This window comes from Rousettus aegyptiacus, unplaced genomic scaffold, assembly GCF_014176215.1.
Source record: "Rousettus aegyptiacus isolate mRouAeg1 unplaced genomic scaffold, mRouAeg1.p scaffold_m13_p_11, whole genome shotgun sequence".
NCBI classification, from domain to species: Eukaryota; Metazoa; Chordata; class Mammalia; order Chiroptera; family Pteropodidae; genus Rousettus; species Rousettus aegyptiacus.
In genome coordinates, this window is record NW_023416286.1 from 10,720,819 (window position 1) to 10,734,694 (window position 13,876).

General features: G+C 33.8%; 1 protein-coding gene across 16 annotated transcripts in view; it reads left to right on the plus strand.

The window, feature by feature from the left end:
• NBEA (neurobeachin) overlaps positions 1-13,876 on the plus strand; it is a 611,133-nt gene that overhangs the window by 566,195 nt on the left and 31,062 nt on the right. For all 16 annotated transcript variants that reach the window (XM_036228295.1, XM_036228296.1, XM_036228300.1 and 13 more), the window contains one exon: positions 6,461-6,628. In XM_036228295.1, coding sequence (XP_036084188.1) covers positions 6,461-6,628 — 168 coding nt within the window. The remainder of the gene's footprint in view (positions 1-6,460; positions 6,629-13,876) is intronic.

Below are 13,876 nucleotides of genomic sequence, written 5' to 3' on the forward strand. Positions count from 1 at the left end.
TATGTAAATTAGTTTTCACAAGTAAATTTGTATACATTATCTTACCCCATTAAACAAAAGGATACTGATGATAAGTGTCATAGAAGTTCATAGAAAAATTCATAGAGTGTGAGCTGGAAAATTCAGGAAACAAACGTTGGACTTGAAAGGCAGATATGACCTGAAATCAAAGCAAAAGGATGGAATGCTTTTATTTTAAAGAGAAAAGAGCAACAAAGTTGTACTAGCTGCTATACGTCTAGGGCTGTGAATTGTCTGTGTTCCTGGAGCCAAGGATATACTGTATATCAAGAAGTCCTAAGAAATAGTGGGGGAGGGTGGGATCAATGTTTGAAAGGCCTATGGACGGGGAGGGAGGGCTCTTAAAGTTTGCACTGAATGTGTTATGCTAGGAGGAACCTTGGAAGATTTGAAACAGAGGACAGAATGAGCATGATGATTTCAGAGATCTGATCCACCAGCAGCATGCAAGATGGGTCGCATGGGACAAAGACTTGGAAGTCTTTCCCAGTAGCCCATATGGAGAGCAGCGAGGGCTAAGACTTGGATGGTACTAGTGCAGCTGGAAACTAGTCTCCTGTATAATAATACATCCAGTAAGCAATCAAGTAATAGAATAATTTAAACCCTTCCCAAATAAATATTTAAAACAACTAGTTTGTCTTTTTTTGAAATAGGTGATTCTTTCACTGGGTAATAGCTGCAACTTCAGTATAGTCATGAAGAGAAGCTAGTATAGACACTACAGAAATAGCAATGTTTTCTGGTTGTCCACTTGAATATATTCAAGTCTATTCAGAGAATTTTTTTTAATATCGGAAGCAGAGTTTTGAGGCAATAAGAGGAAGGGCTGGGCAATATTCTTGTTCTAGTGTGGAAAAGGAGATAGAAATTCCACATTCTTAAATAAAATCATTCAGGAAACATAAATATTCTCTCCTTACAGTTAATTCTACTCTCTTAGTTTCCTTTTCTGTGAGTTTCAGAGATGCTGTACCTAAACCTGCTAAAGAAAGAATTCTCTATCGTCTAATACCCATGGGACAGTATGGAAATTAGAATTAGGTAGCTGTTATCCATCTAAGAGATATCATCTCTCTGGTTTAAATCTCACTCTTTATTTCCTTCCTTTCAGATCCCCAGGGTAGACTTATGGATTGGGAATTGGTTTATGCAGGCTTAAAGCAATTGCTTCTGCTTTCAGATATGCAAGTAGAGGGATATGCAAGCTATTAAGGCCATTATAACCCTCATAGCTTAGTAATCAAGTATTTCTTTATTTTCTTCAGTTGTAAGTATTTGCAATAAAATCTTGTTTCAAAGTCCAGAATGGGTTTGAAAAACGAAAACACTTTTCTGAAAAGAAAAATAAGCAGTTCGCATGTGTTTAGTAAGGGATTAATACAGTTTAGAGCACAGTTAAGTGTCGGTGTCAGGCTTCACATTTAGAAAGATCTTTATGCCTTAATTATGTGTTATCTAAAATTCAATTCTTAGATATGCATTTGATTTAAAACCAGATTTAGTTTTTAAATGTTTTCAATGGATTTTTTTTCTTTCTGCATGGTGACTAGCAAGGCAGATGATCTATAAGACGTTATCTGTCTAACCTACTACTTTATTATTTTCTTGTCATTTAATTTTATAATTTTCCCCACAATAATACTTGAGGCAAAATTATTTAATGACAGTTAATCGTTTATTAATTCTGCTTCCTCGCTAACGTATAGAATAAAATAGGATAGTTTTTAAAAATTTAATTGAAGATTATCGTAAACAACTATGAACTAATAAGTTTTAAAACTGAGATGAATGGAAAAATACCGAGAAAAATATGAAATATAAAAATTGGCACCAGATTAAATAAATTTATAAGCTTCAAAGAAATTTATGGTAAAATCTTCCCATCCCCCAAAATATCTAAGACCATATTATTTTACAGGTGAGGTCTACCGGATTTTTAAGAGAGAACGAATTAATTTCTTATGCAAATTGTTCCAGAAAATATGGAAAGCCATCTTGCTCATTTTATGAAGTTAGTGTAATTTTGATCCCAAGAGTAGTTAAAGGGAGGAAAAGGAAAAAGCAATATAAATAGAAATGCATGAATATAAATATAAAAATTCTAAATAAAATATTATCTGACAAACCAACAGCATATTAAATATATAAAGGAGCATATGTGTTTGTGTGTGTGTGTGCGCGCGCGCGCACGCGCGCACACTACATCAAGACTAACTCTTTGAGATCAAACAGACCAGGACGCTCCATGTGACTTCTTTTATTTACTCGAGTTCTCAAAGTTGAGAACAAGTCTGTAAGAAGAAATAAAGAGGTTTAAGTATAACTAATAAAAATTGAAAGAAACAAAATCTTATAGAAATCAATAGCATTTTTCTTTATCATCCATAACCAAGTATAAAATAGAAGTTTTAAAATCTTATAATTTCCTCAAAATTTATGAATTATCTGGAAATTAGCTTAAGCAAGAATACCTCAGCTCTTTATGATGGATAAAATTTTTATTTTTAACAGTAATAAACTACAGAGAAAATTATTTGTATAAATGAAGAAACATTCTAGGACTTTGGATGGGGAAATTGAATATTAATTTTCCCAAATTAATTTATAAATTTTGGAAGATCCCAAGCAAAATTATTTCAATCTATCTATCTACTTACTGTAAAAGTTATAGGTAAGAATAAAGGTCTATAAATATCTGAATTAACTCTGAAAAAGAAGAATAAATTCTACCAGACAGTGAGATATAAAAGAAATAAAGATAATTAAGATAAATTCGGAAAAATTTAAATAAAAAGGGTACAAAGAGCTGGAGACACACATCTAGATAGATGAGACAAGGGCGAGAGAGAAAGAGAGAATACTTCCGAACGTATTCTGTGAAGCCTGTTATGAAAACCAGGAGAAGATATCACAAAAAAAAAAGAAAGAAAGAAAGAAAGAAAATTACAGGCCAATATCCTTGATGAACATAGATGCAAAAATTCTCAACAACATATTAGCAAACTTGATTCAATAGTACACTAAAAGATTATACACCATGGCCAAGTAGTACTCATCCCAGGAATACGAAGATAGTTCAACATCTATAAATCAATCAACATGATGCATCACATTAACATAATAAAAGATATAAATCACATGAGAAACTCAATAGACATAGAAAAGGCATTAGACAAAATTCAACATTTTTTTATTATAAAAACAACAAAGTGGAGGAATGTATCTCAAATAATAAAGTCTATATATGACAAACTCGCAGTTAATATACTCAGTGGTGTAAAAGCTGAAAACTTTTGCTCTAAGAAGAGGAATTCTCACTATTACCACTTCTATTCAACATAGCATTGGAAGTGTAGCCACAGCAATCAAACAAGAAAAAGAAATAAAAAGTATCCAAATCAGAAAGAAAGAAGTAAAACTTATTATTTGCTGATGACATAACACTATGTATAAAAAATCCTAAGGACTCCACACACACACACACATACACACACAATTAGAATTAATAAATTAATTCAGTTACATTGCAGGATACAGAATATATATATATATGTATGTATGTTGCGATTGTACACACCAATAACAAACAGTCAGAAGGAGAAATTAAGAAAACAAAGCCATTTACAGTTGCATCAAAAGCATAAAATAGCTAGGAATAAATTTAACCGAAGAAGTTAAACCCTGAAACTATAACATTGAAGAAATAAATAGAAAAGGATAAAAATAAATGGAATGATATACCTTGCTCATGGATTCAAAGGATCAATAGTATTAAAATGTTCTTACTGCCTAAAGCAATATACAGATTCAGTGCAATCTCTATTAAAAAGGACCATAAAAGACCCTGCGTAGTTAAAAAAACCATTGATAAAGAGCAAAGTGAGCGGTATTATGGTCCCTTATTTCAAACTACACTATAAAACTATAATCAAAACAGTATGGACTGGCATTAAAACAGGAATATAGATCAATGGAATAGACTAGAGCACCCAGAAATAAATTTTCACTTATGTAGTCATTCTATGACAAAGGAGGCAAGGACGTACAATGGGGTAAAGAAAGTCTCTTCTCAAGTAGTGTTGGGAAAACTGGATAAATACATGCAAAGAAATAAAATCAAACCACTTATCTTTTCGGATTTATTTCCTTGGGCAAGGGCAACAAAAGAAGAAATAAACAAATGGCACTACATTAAACTAAAAAGTTTTGCACAGCAAAGAAAAACATTAACGAAATGAAAAACAACCTATTAACTAAAAGAAAATGTTCGCAAATGATGCATCTGATAAGGGGTTAATGTCCAAAATATATTTGGCACTCATGCAACTTAATACATACAAAGAAAAACCCAAACAATCTAATTAAAAAATGGGCAGAGGGCCTGTGTAGACATTTCTCCAAAGAGGACATACTGATGGCCAACAGACATGAAAAGATACTCAATATATGCAAATTAAAGCCACAATGAGATATCACCTCACACCTGTCAGAATGACTATTATCAAAAAATCAACGGACAAGTGTTGGTGAGGATATGGATGAAAGGGGAACCCTCACATACTGTCGGTGGGATTGCAAATTGGTACAGCCACTCTGGAAAACAATTTGGAGGTTCCTCAAAAATTAAAAATAGAACTACCTAAAGACTCAGCAATTCTACTTCTGAGTGTTTATCCAAAGAAAACACACTAATTCAAAAAGATACATGCACCCCTCTGTTCATTGCAGCATTACTAATAATAGCCAAGATACAGAAGCAACCTAGATCTCCATTAGTATATGAATGAATAAAGAAGATGTGATATTTATATATTATTTATGTATATAATCCCATTATTTATATTTATATATATAGATAGATAGATTACACTAAATATATACAATGGAATATTATTTGGCAATAAAAAAAAAATGACATCTTGCCATTTGCAAAAACATAAATGGACCTAGAGGGTATTATGCTAAATGAAATATGTCAGACAGAGAAAGACAAATACCATGTAATTTCACATATATGTGGAATCTTAAAAAAAAAAAAGAATAAATAAAACAAAACAGAAGCAGCCATGTAGATAGAACAAGCTGATGGTTGCCAAAAGGGAGGGAGTAGGGAAGTTAGAAAAAAAAACTAAATAAATAAAAAATAAAAAAATAGATAAGTAAATAAGGCAGATAGGAAATATTTGAAAACTACAGAGAATGGTTAGTAGTATTATGCATATAGAGGTAGTAGTGGTTGTGGTGGTAATAACGGTTATAAAAGTTAACATATATTTAACATTTAATACTACTGTTAAGTGTTTAGATATTGAAATTATAGTTTATATATACATCCTGAAAAGTAAAATAAAATATGAAAAATAAAATGTCGAATTCCACAAAAAGAGTAAAAAAATAAAATACCAAAAATTTTGGAAGGAATAAATTACAAAAGAAATTGAAGTTAATTAATTTCTACTTAAATGTGATCACAGGAAAAGTTGAAAAAGTATCATTCAGATATTTTATAGATTAAAAATGAGATCTAATGATTAGAGGAGTAATTTAAGTGATTATTTATTAAGTGAATTCCAAATTGGTTTTATGATCTTAGAAATCCAGGATATGCATTTAGAGGATGACTTCATTCACGTATTTAGTTACAGCTGTAATTTAGAAAATTGTTTAGTATTGCTACAGCTTTTTGCTCATGTTCCTGGAATCGTTGTTTCTAAAATTAATAAGAAATTTCTAATAAATGAATGCAATAAGTGAAGGGCACAGTGAGCCACGCAGTGGTTGTCACTCCTGATTGTCACAGACCTCCATGCCTACATGTCACCATACCTCTACGAAGCAGATGATGGCTTCTTAGGAAAAGAAAAGGCCTTCCTTTCTTCCTGACTCTTTATAGCGCCTTAGCATGGTCATTTATTCTCAGTCATTTACATTCATTTCCCACCAGCAACAAACTTCTAAAACTGCCCCTGATTCCAAAACTGTAATAGCAGAGTTGATTTGTAGCCGAAGGAAGGCATTTTTTTCAAGGTGAGTTAGGAGATTTAAAGGATTTTAAGTAGGAAAATAAGTTATATCAAAGTTTCTAATAAAATTGTTTAGCTTCAAACTAATGTTTTAAAATTAGGAATGAAATTATTGTGAAACGGCATTAAAACAGGCATTTCAAATTATTTTTTTGAAAATTCACATCGTATGCATAATGGAGCCAAAAGAAAGTTCGGCATTTAAGAAAGAAAATTTTCATTTAGTCATATGTTTTATTAGAGGTTGTATTTTGCCATTTCTAGGAGCGGCAGATCTAATTCTGTGAAATATAGAAATGTAAAGAGCATATTCTACTCATTTATCAAAACTATTTCAAAGTAAGAAAAACAGAGAGCTTTGCTAAGTTGTACAGACTCTTATTTTATTTATTTATTTATTTTTACTCTTTCAGGCCCTGGAAAGTGAATTTGTTTCTTGCCAGCTGCATCAGTGGATTGACCTGATATTTGGCTATAAACAGCGAGGACCAGAAGCGGTCCGTGCTCTGAATGTTTTTCACTACTTAACCTATGAAGGCTCTGTGAACCTGGATGGCATCACCGACCCTGTGCTAAGGGAGGTAGGTGCTCCGACCCGAATCATTCCATAAGTTTCTGTCATCCTTCAAACACAAATTCGACTTTCTGTATAAATTTTCTTTCAACATAAATTTATATAGATGATAGATAGATAGATAGATAGATAGATAGATAGATAGATAGATAGATAGATGATAGATATAAATTCTTGACAAATGTGGAAAAACGAATATTGTATGCCAAAACCAAGTAATGAGACCAGGATATTGTTCCTTTTTAAATTGTAGACCTATATAATACACTTTAATATCCCTATTTTGTTTCACTTCATCTTTATTAAAATGCTTAATACCTTATGTTATTAATGAAATCTAGTTGAATATTTAAATCTGAATAATTCACATAAAAATCTGCCAGTGTATGTGTTTTTTAGGAAAAGCAAAATTACAGCCTTCTAGACAGAATACTCGAAAGATGCACCAATGAAATACATGAGGTTATGGTACTTTATTTCCATATGTTCTCACCCTGAAATTTTATAGCTAACAGTTGGGAATTATATGTTGTGGTATGTGTATTTTCAGTGAAAATGTTCAGATAAAATATTATTTACGTCAATCCCGCGTTGCGCACATGATTGTAGATAGGTGAAGAGAGTGAGCGTGCAACAGCTGCGGCACGAGCGTGGCTGCAAGGGAGCTCTGTGCCGCGCAGGCTCCGGTCTACCGGATATCTGCCATCTGCTCCGTGCAAACCGAGCAATCATTTCCCCATCTCCAGTCCGTGGAATGCTTTTTAAATTTCTTTTTATTTTTAATTTTAGAGGTGAGAAACTTGTAGATTTGGAAAATAAAGCTATATCTTATATCCATAAAGTTATATCTTATATACCTCTATAAAAACAAATGACTTCATTTGTGTGGCTTCACGCAGAGAAGAGGAAGGGGAAGGGGAAGGCCTCGTGATTGCTGATCATTGGACCCTTAGGGCTAATATTCAGAAAACACATTGCAAGCTCCGTATTAAGTGCAATATTATACCATATTGTATGCATAAGGAAATGGAATTATCGCCTGAAGCTTGGTGAAATAGAGACAGGGAGTAAATGAATGAGAGGGAAGCCACATATGAAATTAGTCTGTGAAATAAGGGATTTCTCCACAAACCATTACACTCACCTAATTTAGTATCCCCAGTTGTAGACAAACTGTAATCAGATTATTTTGTGGGAGCTAACTCTAAACTTAATTATTCTCTCAGCAATGCACCTTTGCTTAACACATGTCCAGTTCTAGAAACAAAGTATCGTCTCCTTTTAGAACTAAGACTTGTAGAATCATAAGAAAAGAGAATTGTGGAAAAAGCTTTTTTTTTTTATGCCGAGACCAACTCCAAGTTGTTTTTTCACTTTTAAATATCATAGATGTTCTTGCTCTTGAATATTTTGTTGATACATTTTTGCTCATTAAAACATGTTCTTTTCTCATAGAGAAAGTTGCAAATTAATCCTCTTGGGCAAAATAAAATATGTTGAGCATATTGCATATGAGGGATGTGCAAGGCAACGTTAGCACTGACAGAAAATAGCATATTTTTAATACTTAAATGACAGTAAAAAGAGAGATTAATGAGAATAAAATGAAAGTGGAATTGAGACTTTAAATGGATTTGGTGTTTATTATTTGAATTCTATAAAAATACCTGCTTCTATAAAATATCGCAGCATTGCTTTGACAGTGAAAAAAAATTAGGTATAGGTCTTAAGCGTCAAACGGCAGGACTTCCTAACGAGATAGTACATGAAAATGTGTAATTTAAAAACTTTTTTGTTGGGTGGGAGCGGTTCAGCCCCGGGGTTTCCTTGTTGCATAGAAGGTGTGAACGACGCGTCTCTTGCGGTGACGGGTGACCAGGCCGCTGACCGCGGGGCGCCAGGGTGCTTCAGGTCGGGGCTCTCTGCTTCCGCATTCTCATTCTGAGCCCATCACATCACTGCTGAGCACTGAGGCTCCATCAGAGAAACAAGGATCGCTCTGTGACATATGTGTCCCTCCTCCCAGACCCAATAACTCTTATTTTTCAGAATACTGGGTGAGGAACATAGCCTGGATCACTCCGCCTTCCTTCCCCCGGCCAGCGCATGCTCCAGCACACACCTGACCCCGGGGACCTGGGTCAACTCAGCAGATTAAATCGGCGTCAACAGACGCCATGGCCCCATCAGGCCCCTGAGTCAGTTTTCCCTCTCCCCACTCCCACCGTACCTCCTCGACCACGAACCTAACACATTCCCACGAAATTTCTGCTCTAACACTTAAGAACCTGTGGCACAGGGAGTAGTCCCGCTCCCCGTCAGCCGCTGTCTCTGTAAAGGGGGAGGAATACGGAGCACACGTTTGCAGCGTGGATGCATCTAGCACCTACTGTCAGAACCAAAGACCACGTAGAGAAGTGGGGTTAAGTACAGCACATTCGTTATTAGGTGGTCGTCTGTGCCCCTTTCATGTACGTTCCCGCTGTGAGAAGCGCCTCTGGGAGGCACAGCACCTTTTTTCAAAACATCAGTGGTGACTTCCTGGAAGTCTGCACCATGGTGCTCTGATGAGAGAGCTGATACCTAGCTAAGTGGTTTCCAAGCTCTTGGAAAAAGCAGCGTTCAAAATGTTAACCCTGTTAATGAGCTAAATGCGCGCCATTTATTTGATAATATTTATCTTAATATTTTTTAAATACTAAGATGACTACATCACACATAAATAAAACCAAAAGAAGTCTCATTTCAGTTATACTAAACTCCAACTAGCCTGAGGATGATTTTTTAAATGTTAAACACTGAATTTAAAAGAGAAATATTTAATATATGAATGTACCATTTGTAAAAAAAATAAAATCCCCCACTTTGAGCTTTGAAGTTAGTGCTAAAATTTGAGAAATGGCTTAAGGTTATTGATTCATTCTTCCTTGACAGGTGAAATCATGAAGCAGCACTAACCACAGCAATTATGGCATTAAAATGTCAAGAAATTAGAGGTCAGAATAACAGATAATTTTCTTCTCTATGTCAGATTTTAAATTGACATTCTTTGACAGCTTAGGATCTCTGTTTGAGAAAAATATGACAGCTTAACTTATTTTATACTTGTAAAGCAGTAATTGATAATAAACTTTATCATGACAGCCCCTGGGCAGAAACATGACAGAACAGTTCTGGTACAAAGCCCTTTTTAATATGTAAACAGTAGATCGTTGGATATTAGATATTTAAATTGTCTTAAGTCTTGGCTTACATCATAATCTTCTAGACACATGTTTTTCATAGATGAGCTCAACTGGCCGAACCATAATTTTAAGCAGGATAATGAATATTTTTATTCATTTTATATATTAATAAAAATTATTATGGTTCGCTTTATATTTTTACTTGCTAAATGATGGCTGGGAAACTCTATCCTATGACCTGCTTAGGTTAATAATTATCTGGTTCCATGGTTTTCTAACTCCTTGCTACTCAAATGTGGTCTATAAGCCAACAGTATCTGCGACACCTAGGAACTTGCTAGAATTTCAATCTCTCATCTGCGCTCCCCCGTCCCCCCCCCCCAACCTACTGCACCGGAACATGCATTTAAGGAGATCTCCTGCTGACTTGTTTGAAATATTAAAACTTAACAAGCACCACTAAAGGCGTGTTAGAATGAGCTGGAAAGCTTTCTTTTCTACAAAAGTAGAATAGTATAGTGAACCTTCATGTTTCTATCACTCAATTTCAAAAATGTTAACACTTATTTCATACATATCCTCACACCCACCCCCTCAGCTATTTTCAAATACACATGCCATGTTCATCTAATCCCTTCTAACACCCCATCCACTGTCCCATCCCCCATCCCATGAGCATCTCAGAATATCCAGGGAGAAGGTTCAAGCAGGTTTATTTAAAAAAAAAAAAAAAAAAAAATCTCTCCAAGCATTTCATATATACATTCCCAGTTTAAAACCATTAATCTATCCTAAAACTCCTATTAAATGATTTTTCCAAGGATACCCAGCTATGTCGCCCCAGAGACAGACTTAGGTGAGGTCTCCTGATTCTCAAGTCAGGATTACTTTAGTCTCAATATTTTTCAGGAATTTAAAAATAACAGAGTATTTACTAACGTTTATCAGCTTTAGGGATGATATTTTTCTTACTTCCCAAATGACTCTTAAAAATTTAAGAGATTCCTAAGGTATATTTCCTTTTTATTAAGCTGTATTAATTTAAATTGTTTATGCTTTCAAATATGTTAAAGCTTTCAGCTCAGTAAAACTTTTAACAATTATAGGGAAAATTTTAAGATGGCTTTAAGAAATCTCTACTAGCCATTTCATTGGTCTTTTGTTCTATCACTTTACAAAAAAAACAAGTTTTATCAGTCTGAGAATTCCAAAGGCGCTATGGGATTATGCCATAGTTAGTAGCTGGTTAGTAGAGATTACAAATTAAATGCTACAAAAAAAAAAAAATTGTTCTACATACTCATATAATAGGTGAAAAAATATTTCTAAAATTGTTTTTAAAAATTATCATATTTATGATTGTGGATATAATTACTCAAGCCTATCTGCCTCAGGGTATGGTTATATGGTACATAATATCAATAAAAAATAATAGAAAGGTAGAAATCAGACAATAAGCTATATCATAGCCCTATTATTATTTGAGTGACATTAAAATGTGAGTCACTTTATTTCTACGTACCTTTGTTTTTTCACTTAAAGAAATGATAACAGACATGATACCTAACTCATAGGGCTGTGTTTGAAGATCATGTGAAAAGAAACATGTGAAAATAGTTTGTAAATTATGAAGCGCTATACAAACAGTGATTATTAGCACCTAAAAGCATAATCACATGAAGTACCTTGGAAAAATTTTATTTTAATAATTTATTTCTCTACATCATCTATAGTTGACCCTGCCAGACCGAAAAATGATTTAAACGACTTTTCTTTGACAACAAAAAAAGCTATTGTGCTGTCAGAGTTTTAGAACAGATGGGCCATTTGTTTATACACATATACACACTTATCTATTTATGCTGGAAATATTAAAACATTAAATAAATTTTAATATTACCAGTAGTCATAAAAAATGGTGGTTTTAGTCTAGTTTTCTATCACTAATATTTCTTGGTTTTCTCAGATTATATTTTCTTCGTTTATTTTATTTTATTACTATTATTATCATTATTATTATTATTATTATTATTATTATTATTATTATTTTGATCCGACAGGGATAAGCATTCCTTTGGATCTGCTGTAGTGAAAATATGCCCATAGATCACTCGAGTTTTCAATTTATTTTCTTGCGGAAACATTTCTTTCTACTACAGAGAGCTGACATGATAGGTCTGTCAGGAACTGAGAAGACAGATGTGTCTTTAACAAAAACAGCTGCTCTTCTGGCTTTCCTAGAAGATGAATTCACAACACTCATAAGGAAGAAAATTAACCACTTCTCATGCTGATGATGTACGCGAACGTATTCGCAGTAGCACTGCTGACGGCCTCTCTACGGTCATTGCGACTCTTTCCATGGATTTGTTAGCTCTTGTTTTGCCCTTCCCCCGTTTCTGCCTGTTTTCTTTGATCTGACAAGGGATATCGACACTACCCTCTGGATCACTTGAGTGGGTCATAGCACAATGTTGTTCTTTTACAAATGCCCTGACACCTAACTGTCTTTATAAGGAGGGGGATATTCTCCTGGGCAATTATTCTGAGACTTGATTTCAACAAATGATCAACAAAATGTCTGATAATGTTTTCTTAAAACCATCTTAATTTTCTCTCTGTAATTACAAAAAGTCTTACTGACCTAACATAGAAAGAAAACTCCTCTATCTTAAATTATCGAAGTGGAAATACACGTTGGATAGTCTTCAAATATTCATTTGAGAAGCAAGAATATTTTGATCCCTAAAATGAATAAGAGTAGAGGTTCAAATGTGTCTGTTTACACATCATTTCTCATCCATGGCAATAAGGTTTGTATAGCAGAGATTTGATGAATGAAGTTTCTATGCAGAAATTAGTATCAAAGAAATTAATGGCACACATTTAATTTTGATTAGTGAATAAATCTTTAATATAGGTTTATCTTTCTCTTTGTAATGACTGCAGTCCTTAGCTAGTCCATGGTCATCAATCGTTCACTAGAAAAGCATAAATAATGCAGCTAGTAAGAATAGGATGTGTGTCATTTATGTGAGATGTGCTTTTTCTCCTTTGTGTTATTTTTATTGTGTGCCATTGAGAAGCACTAATTATTGATTTTCAGAAATTAACAGCAAATACTTTCACTAGCACCTAAAGTCATATTTGACACAAGGAAGAAGGATGAAAGCGCAGCCTTCTGTTTGTAACAGAAATAGCTGGAAGGGATTTCCTTATCTCTAGTAACATAGATTTCAGTTATATTACACAGTTGTTACCGCAGCATAAATTAACAATTATTCAAAACATATTGCACACTTCAATTTGTTGAAGTAGATATTATTCAACGTAAGTACCTAGTCGTTTCTGTTAGATGTTTAGGATTCTTTTTTACAGGTTTTAAATGTATTGATAATAAGCCTATTTAAAGCCATTCAAATTCTCAATATAGTATATCTAAATTATTGTTTCCCATTTACATCAGATCAAAGTATTTTGTTCTGCCAAATATATACAATACTATTTTTTTTATCTGAATTCAGTTTGATAAACATTTATGAGTTTATTTTGAAATATTTATCCCCACCACCTGGTGAATCTTTATCTTGATGCCATTCCACATAGTCAGCAAATCTGTTTCTGTTTTTTATTATTTTAATTATTTTGTGATCAGACACTTCACGTGAACATAAGTCATATGGTAGAAAAAGGTCACCACCTTACCACCACTTTCTCTAATTCTTCTTCCTCCACCACCGCCTTTCTCTCAGCTTCCTTCCCTCTTCCTCTTCCGTCTCCTGAATCATCTAGCATAGAGCTTACTTTATAAAATTTATTTAACCAAGGAGGATTTGGAAGAAATGTACTGACTCTTTTCACATAGCGTTAAGCATTTCTGGCTTGAGTCCTGTACTGCTGTACTCTTTAATGATCAACACAATAGTGCCTTTAGGTAGGCTAGTCTCTAAATCATCCAGAAAAGAGTGTTTCCATTTTCTTCCTAAGGATTAGCACGTATAGATTGCAAAGGAACTTCACAGCCTCCCCCAAGGAACTTATATTAGTGTTTTATACCCAAAATATTCTAA